We start from the raw sequence: 8,113 nt of genomic DNA, 5'->3' as shown, positions 1-8,113 counted from the left end.
GAAGATAGAATATTGCTGAACAGCAAGTGTTGCTCTCTGATTCTTGCTCTGGAAGCTTCGTCTCAGGGGTGTACCCTGCCATGTGAGGTGTGAGGTGTCTGTCTGCACCTAGTGGGAGATGTCTCCCAGTTAGGCTACTCAGGGGTCAGGGACCCACTTGAGCAGGCAGTCTGTCAGTTCTCAGATCTCAACCTCTGTGCTGGAAGATCCACTGCTCTCCTCAAAGCTGTCAGACAGGGTCATTTACCTCTGCCGAGGTTTCTGCTGCTGTTTGTTTAACTATGCCCTGTCCCCAGAGATGGAGTCTACAGAGACAGGCAGGCTCCCTTGAGCTGCAGTGGGCTCCACCCAGTTTGAGCTTCCTGGCGGCTTTGTTTACCTACTTAAGCCTCAGCAATGGTAGGCGTCCCTCCCCCAGCCTTGCTGCTGCCTTGCAGTTAGATCTCAGGCTGCTGTGCTAGCAACGAGGGAGGCTCTGTGGGCGTGGGACCCGCCAATCCAGGTGTGGGATATAATCTCCTGGTGTGCCGTTTGCTAAGACCCTTGGTAAAGTGCAGTATTAGGGTGGGAGTTACCTGATTTTCCAGGTGTTGTGTGTCTCAGTTTCCCTTGGCTAGAAAAAGGGATTCCCTTCCCCCTTGCACTTCCCAGGTGAGGCGATGGCTCGCCCTACTTCAGCTCTCGCTGGTCGGGCTGCACCAGCTGACCACTACTCATTGTCCGGCACTCCCCAGTGAGATGAACCTGGTACCTCAGTTGAAAATGCAGAAATCACCTGACTTCTGTGTCGCTCGCACTGGGGGCTGGAGGCTGGAGCTGCTCCTATTCAGCCATCTTGCTCCAGGATCCTGAATGATCCTTTTAATGTGCCGTTGTATTTGGTTTGCTAGTATTTTGTTGAGAATTTTTGCATCTAGTTTCATCAGTGATATTGGCCTGTAATTTTCTTTTTTATGTGGTGTCCTTGCCTGACTTCGTGATCAGGGTAATGTTAACCTCATAAAATGAGTTTGGAAGCAGTTCCTCCTCTTCAATTTTTTGGAAGAGTTTGAGAAGGACTGGTATACTCTTGTATTTGTGAGCAATATCTTTAATCAACTTTGAAAAAACTATAATTGTTTATCTCTTCAAATATTGCTTAGCTTAGTTTTCTCTCCTTTCTCTTTGTGGGACTCATATTATAAATTTACTAGAATTTTGACAGTTTCTGACATGTCCCTTATCTTCTGTTTTTACCTTTTTTTTTTCATTGAGTTTGAGTTCGGACTTTTGCTACCATCCTGTCTTTCTATTGATTAGTCTTGTTTTCTGCTATGCTCTGTCTGCTGTTAAACATTATCAAACAAGTTCTTAATACCACATACTGTGTTTTCAGTTAAGGAATGTCCACACAATTTTATCCATCAATTTTAGTTTTCTAAGCCTGTAAGAGAATAAGGATATCTTCATCTTTTCATCTTTTATTATTTTTTGTTTTAAATATATTACAGTTATTTTAAAGTCTCTTTTGATAACGACAATATCTGAAGCACTTGTCAGTCTTTTCTCTGATCTGGTTTTCTCCTGTTTTCTAGTAATTCATTCTGATTTTATTGTCTCTCAATTTTTCATTGTATCATGGATTACAAATTGTAGAGACTTTGATAGATATTACACTTCTCCAAAAACGGCTATCTTTACTTCTGGCAGGTTGATAGAGTACCACCTATTGCTTTTATTCCTTTGAAGATTTTTTAAAATGCTTTTCTAGGTATAATAGTTTTTAATTTTGTCCTTACTACCAGATCATGGCTTTTCTAGTGCCGTAATGTCTCTGGTGTTTACCAAGATCCCACCACTCTTTTGGGACTGGAATTTTTGTCTGTGTTTCCTGAGCACCATGAGACTGAAGAAACTTACATTCAGCTCTTTAGTCTCCCAGCTGATATTTTCTTCTGTGTTTCCAGCATCTCACCTGTATTAGCCAATGAGTTTAGGGAAATTAGTGCGTAGACTTTGGCTTCTCTGCAGTTTCATTTTCTCTGAGATTTTACTTCTCATATTCCAGCTCTTCTTACTTCTTTTCCTCAGAAATAATAAGACTGATTATTTCTCCTTGGACTTTATTTACCCATGCCATGATATGGAAAATCTACTTAGGGAAAAAGCAGGAGTGAATGTGAAGCTACTTCCTGTGTTTCACATCTATTCATGACTGTGGCACTTCAAATCCTGCTTTTATTTGTGCTTTCTAGTTCTTTAAATTATTGTTTGATATATTTTATACAACATTTACAGTGTTTTTGGTGGTCTTTTACAAGCTACTTTGCCATGGCTTAAACGGGAAGTTCCTACTGTTTTATAATTTATTATCATTATTTCCTTATTTAGGGCTATCAGGAGGGATAACATACACTCCAGAAAACCTTTGCAGAAAACTGTTCTTACAACATGAAGGACTTCAGCAATTAATATGTGAAGAAATGGGCTCTGTCACTAAGGGCTCACTAATTTTCTCTAGAAGCTGGTCTTTGGATCTGGGCTTGCAAGAGAACAACAAAGTCCTCTGTGATGCTCTTCTGATTTCCCAGGACAATCCTCTAGTCCTATATACTTTCCACATGGTACAGGATGAGGAGTTTCAAGGCTATTCTACACAAACTGCCCTAACCTTAAAGCAGAAGCTGGGACAAATTGGTGGTTACACAAAAAAAGTGTGTGTCATGACAAAGATCTTCTACTTGAGCCCTGAAGGCAAGACAAGCTGCCAGTATGATTTAAGGTTGCAAGTAATTTACCCTGAATCCTACTATTTTACAAACACTCAAACAAGGAAAGACTTGCTGAAAGCCCTTTTTAAAGCCTTAAAGAGACTTGAGTCTGTGAGAGACCAGTTTGCCTTTGCCAGTGTCTCCCAGATAATCAGTATAGATTGCTTTCAGAAGAATGATAAAAAGATGTTTAAATATTGTCGAATGCTCACCTGATGGAAGATGGACTGGGCTACTGAGATAATTTTCATTATATATTTGATAACATTCTCTAATTCTGTGAAAATATGTCTTTGAAAACTTTGCAAGTTAAGCAACTTGATGTGATGTTGGAAAATTGGGTTTAGCCTATCTTCACTTCTCAGATATTGTTTGAGGGATATTAGGAAAATTAATTTGTTAACTAGTCTGTGCACAGTATTACTCTGTCTGTAGTTCCTGAATAAATTTTCTTCCATGCTTGAACTGGGAAAAATTGCAACACTTTTATTCTTAATGACGACAGTGAAAATCTCCCAGCATATGTCTAGAAAACAATGATAACTTACAAAAGATTATCCTCGATGAAACTCAGAATTTCCACAGTGGAAATGAATAAGAAGGCAAAACTCATGTCCTCAAAACAAAAACTCCAGGAATTCTCTGGATCTTCTTGAGCTACTTTCACACTATTTTCTTGGAAGGGTTGCAGATTTTCTGATTGGTCAGCTAGCACCTTTAAAGAACTCACAAGAATGGTTACTTGATTTTTCTACAAGCAGTTCTGAATAAAAAAGGTGAGTTGACAAAATGTGAAAAATCCTCCCTAACTAAGATTGGAAGGAAAGCAGCCAAAGTGTAAGTAGAAACTCTTTTAGACAATGAGAGTTTACATCAACAAGAGGAAGGAGCACCAGGGTTTGGCATTTCCCACTCATCTAAGATGAGCTAAGGGACTGAGATGAAGCTCAGTGGAGTGGGATACACCCTTGGCTGGGTGATCTGAATTCATGCCTAAGACGTTCAGTGGGATCTTGGAACAGAGACGATCAGTGGCATCTTGGAACAGAGAATAGAGCCTAAATTACCCATCAGGGCCTCTGCCTTCTCCACCACTGTGCCCAATACCAGAGAAAGTGGATCAATGCATTCAGTATTCTGAGAAAAGTTTTACTAACACATATTTTGCCAAACCGAGATGATGTTTGACTATAAAGGAAACAGGCAGACATTCTTATCAAAGGATATAGGGAACATAGTTCTCTTCTACCTTCTTGAATACTATGCTGCAATGAAATCCAGCCAATGAAGAGAATCAAAATGAAGAACTCAAAACGAGAGCATACTTGCACTCCTGGAGTCTCTCTCCAGCCCTGAACTGTGGCCAGCACAATGTGTCAGTCTGTACCAGCTGCTGGTATGGGTGACCTGGGCACAGGCAAGACCATCATCATCACACACTGTGTGCACCAGAACTCCTCCTGGCATCTCCAACCAAGTTCACCATTGTGTGAACTGTGCACTGAAGGAGCTCCACTGGGACTCAGAGGCCTTGGCGCACCTGCAGCTGTGGAACATTGCAATGAGGAAAGATTGGGGAAATGACAAAAACATGTTGTCTGGAATTTATAGGTGCATTGATTGTCTTCAGTATCACCAGGCCAGCCCCATTTGAAGCACAGTCAAAGTGGAAAAATGATTTGGACTAAATGTTAACTCATGGCAGATCAGTTTCTGTGGTTCTGTTGGCCAAGAAATGTGACCATGGGAGGATGAATGCAGAAACAGTAGCCTCTAGATAGGCCAGATCTACACGGAACATAGTTTTGTAGGATGAGTTGAAACATCAGCAAAGGACAATGTAAACTTGATGAAGCCTCCAGGTGCCTGGATGCCAAATAGACAAATACAGAATCTAAGAAAACACAGTAAGAGCCGTTGGCCCCGTTCCTATTTGGCATCATTGTAAGAAACCTGGGGTAGTGATAGCAGATGTATTTAGAGAGTGAAGCATAAGCTGACCTAAACAGCCTAGAAAATGTTTTACTATGAGAGTAAGAAGGAAGAACACAAGTGGATATATGAGGAGTCCTTGCAAGCTGGCCCATCAGTAAGTTTTTCATTTGTATGTCATTAGTCAAGAAAGTAGATCTGAAATTTTGGGGGGTCTTTAGTATAACCTTGGGGGAGTTGTAAAGTGGGTTAAAAGTCTGAATTATATATACATCAAGGCGGCAGGTCTGGCAGTCATATCATTGAAGGGTATGGCTGATACATTAATAATGTATGTGTAGATAGCATATATGTGTATAACCAAGGGCAAGGGGTGGTCATGATCAGAGACATAAGACAAGAGGTAGGCGGGGGGAAGCTTGAGGGAGTGGTAGGGGAGGGCACTGGGGAGTGAGTGAGTCAAGGAGTTGACTAATAGGAAACAACTACCTCCAGGAGAAGGCAATAATCTCCATTAATTATTATTATTGTTATTTTTAGGGGCTGGATTGCAGTGGTGTGATCATAGCTTACCGCAGCATTGGACTCCTGGGCTCAAAAGATTCTCTCACCTAAGCCTCCTGAGTAGCTAGGACTACAGACACATGCCAACTCACCTGACTGATTTTTAAAATTTTTGTAGAGATAGGGTCTCACTATGTTGCTCAGGCCAGTCTCAACTTCTGGGATTAAGCAATCTTCCTGTCTTGGCCTCCCAGAGGCCTCGGATAGGCAAAATTGAGCCATTAAATGGAGAAGCAGTAGGGATAATTATCCCTTTTCATAATGAGGTTCTATATAACAAGTCTTAATCCTTGAAGGGCCTATTCTAACTTAGATTTTGCCATATTAACTATTTTAAAGAGGGATTTATAGGGTCCCATTTTATCAAGCCATTTTTTAAGTGCCAAAATTTTAACTTTATTTTATTATTTGTTGTGTCAGAGTCTGTGTCCAATATGAGATACTTTAAAGCAATGGGTACAAAACTATGGGAAATTCAACCAAGGCAGTAAAGTGAGGGATAGTTACTCATTTTTTTTTTTTTTTTTACTTAGTTACCTTTTTAAGATTAGAGAGGGTACAATATTTAAATTTAGTGAGAACCCCAAGTATAATATATTTTTTTGAGAAGGAGTTTCGCTCTTGTTGCCCGGGCTGGAGTACAGTGGTGCTATCTCAGCTCACGACAATCTCCGCTTCCCGGGTTCAAGCGATTCTCCTGCCTCAGCCTCCCTAGTAGCTGGGATTACAGGCACCTGCCACCATGCCTGGCTAATTTTTGTATTTTTAGTAGAGACACAGTTTCACCATGTTGGCCAGGCTGGTTTTGAACTCCTGACCTCAGGTGATCCACTCGCCTCGGCCTCCCAAAATACTGGGCCCCAAGTATAATTTGAGCCCCAGTATTGATTGAGTCCATGAAGTATGTCAGTTTGTATATTTTAGCAAATGCTAAAGTTAATTTAGACCTTATGTTGTAGAGACAAAAAACCCAATCAGTGTCCTATTTATCTTTTTGTAATATAAATTCTTTGGTATATACATTCTGGATTTCTAATTGGGCCAAATTATGGACCTTTGTTTTAATTTAGTTATATATGTTATATCCATATCTATAGGTACATATACGATCTATTCCTTATGTCTATATTAAAATATTATATGGATGGCCAGACCAGAGTGTCCGCCATGGAGTCACAGAAAGAGGCGCCAACACTCCAGGAACCCGTCGCGCGGCCAGCTGGGCCCTCAAGGTCTCAGACGCCAAACGACTAGGAGCTGCGGGAGGGCGGCGCAGTGCTGGCGACGGCTGCCCTGGGCACAGAGGCGGACGACGCTGGTACGGACTGGCTATGGGAGCCGCAGGTGCAGCCGGCCGAGCGGAGGCCCGAGTGCAGCCGCTGCAGCCGGCCTCAGAAAGTGTGTTTGTGTCCATTTCTCCCAGCGCACCCTTTGCATATCTCTACCCACTTGTACATAATTCAGCATCCAGCAGAGGAAAACAAAATGTTGTAGACAGTTCCTCTACTAGCAGCATGCCTCCCTCAGGACAAGCGCAAAGTAAAGATTGGTCGTCGCTTCAGTGAAGAAAAAGATCCTGAACTTTCAACTGTTTGCTGGAAATTTGGTACATTAATATTATATCCAGGGGCTGAAGCTGCTAATTTGGAAGAATTTATGTTAGATTCTCTGGTTTATCCTTCACAATCATCATTATTGATGGTACACGGAGCCAGGCTAAGGACATTTTCTGTAAGAATTCCTTGTTCTGACAACCCAAACAGGTGCAGTTAAAAACTAGCATTTTGGCTGGCACAGTGGCTCACGCCTGTAATCCCAGCACTTTGGGAGGCCGAGGCGGGTGGATCACGAGGTCAGGAGATCGAGACCATCCTGGCTAACACGGTGAAACCCCCTCTCTATCAAAAATACAAAAAATTTGCTGGGCGTGGTGGTGGGCGCCTGTAGTCCCAGCTATTCGGGAGGCTGAGGCAGGAGAATGGTGTGAACCCGTGAGGCGGAGCTTGCAGTGAGCCTAGATGGCGCCACTGCATTCCAGCCTGGGCGACAGAGTAAGACTCCATCTCAAACAACCACCACCACCACCACCACCACCAACACCACCACCACCACCAACACCACCACCACCTAGCATTTCTAGTCAATATGTAATTCGGATGCAGCCAACTAATAGAAGTCTTTCTACACTGGAGTGTGCAGCTGTTGCTCTTTCCATCTTGGAGAAAAATAACTACATAAAAGAGACTTTGTCTCGCCCTCTTGAAACTTTATGCTCTTTCCAACGTTAGCATGGTGCCCAAATTCGCCTCAGCAAGGAACACCTTCTGAAAAATGGATTATATCCTAAACCAATGCCAAAGAACAAGCGCAAACTCAGGAAAATGCAACTGTTAAAGAATAGTGTTAAAATTTAGTACAGTTGTTATTTTGCCTAGTTTACCTGTCTTCATCTAACAATACAAGTTAAGTTATTCATATAGTTACGGTCTATAGGTTTTTTGACTGCTAAAGATAGACATGAAGGAATTGCCATACTAATCTTGCCAGAGAAGGACAGGTAAACCAAAATATCCTAGAAACAAACTAAACCAAACGAAAATTCACTGACTCTGAAACAGCAGATTTCATACTGTACTTGTTTTTAAAATGTGGCCTCTAATAATACATGTTTTCACAAACTCAAATTTAAAATGGTTTTGTTGTTGAGCTGCGGTTGAAGTCTTGCTTGTAAAATAGAAGGAAATTGTTCGTGGTAGTTGAAACAGTATTGTTTTCATTAATGTTTATAAATAAGTAGGTGTAGACCAATAATATAAGATACCTACATCAATTTGCTATCCTAACTTTATAATTTGAAATAAGTAGCA

At 41.5% G+C, this 8,113-nt stretch overlaps 1 protein-coding gene and 1 pseudogene across 1 annotated transcript in view; both read left to right on the top strand.

Moving 5' to 3' along the window:
• SLFN12 (schlafen family member 12) overlaps positions 1 to 4,632 on the top strand; it is a 25,155-nt gene extending 20,523 nt beyond the window's left edge. The window contains exon 3 of the mRNA XM_017890985.1: positions 2,371 to 4,632. Within this exon, the coding sequence (XP_017746474.1) occupies positions 2,371 to 2,966 (596 nt within the window). The 3' untranslated portion in view covers positions 2,967 to 4,632. The remainder of the gene's footprint in view (positions 1 to 2,370) is intronic.
• A 1,485-nt stretch (positions 4,633 to 6,117) lies between these two features.
• On the top strand, positions 6,118 to 7,664 carry LOC108541460 (DTW domain-containing protein 2-like; annotated as a pseudogene).
• Positions 7,665 to 8,113: the final 449 nt, after the last annotated feature.

The sequence above is a fragment of the Rhinopithecus bieti genome, unplaced genomic scaffold (genome assembly GCF_001698545.2).
Source record: "Rhinopithecus bieti isolate Rb0 unplaced genomic scaffold, ASM169854v2 scaffold_20840, whole genome shotgun sequence".
Lineage (NCBI taxonomy): Eukaryota > Metazoa > Chordata > Mammalia > Primates > Cercopithecidae > Rhinopithecus > Rhinopithecus bieti.
Note: the sequence above shows the minus strand (reverse complement) of the source record. Positions and strands in the feature narration are given on the sequence as shown.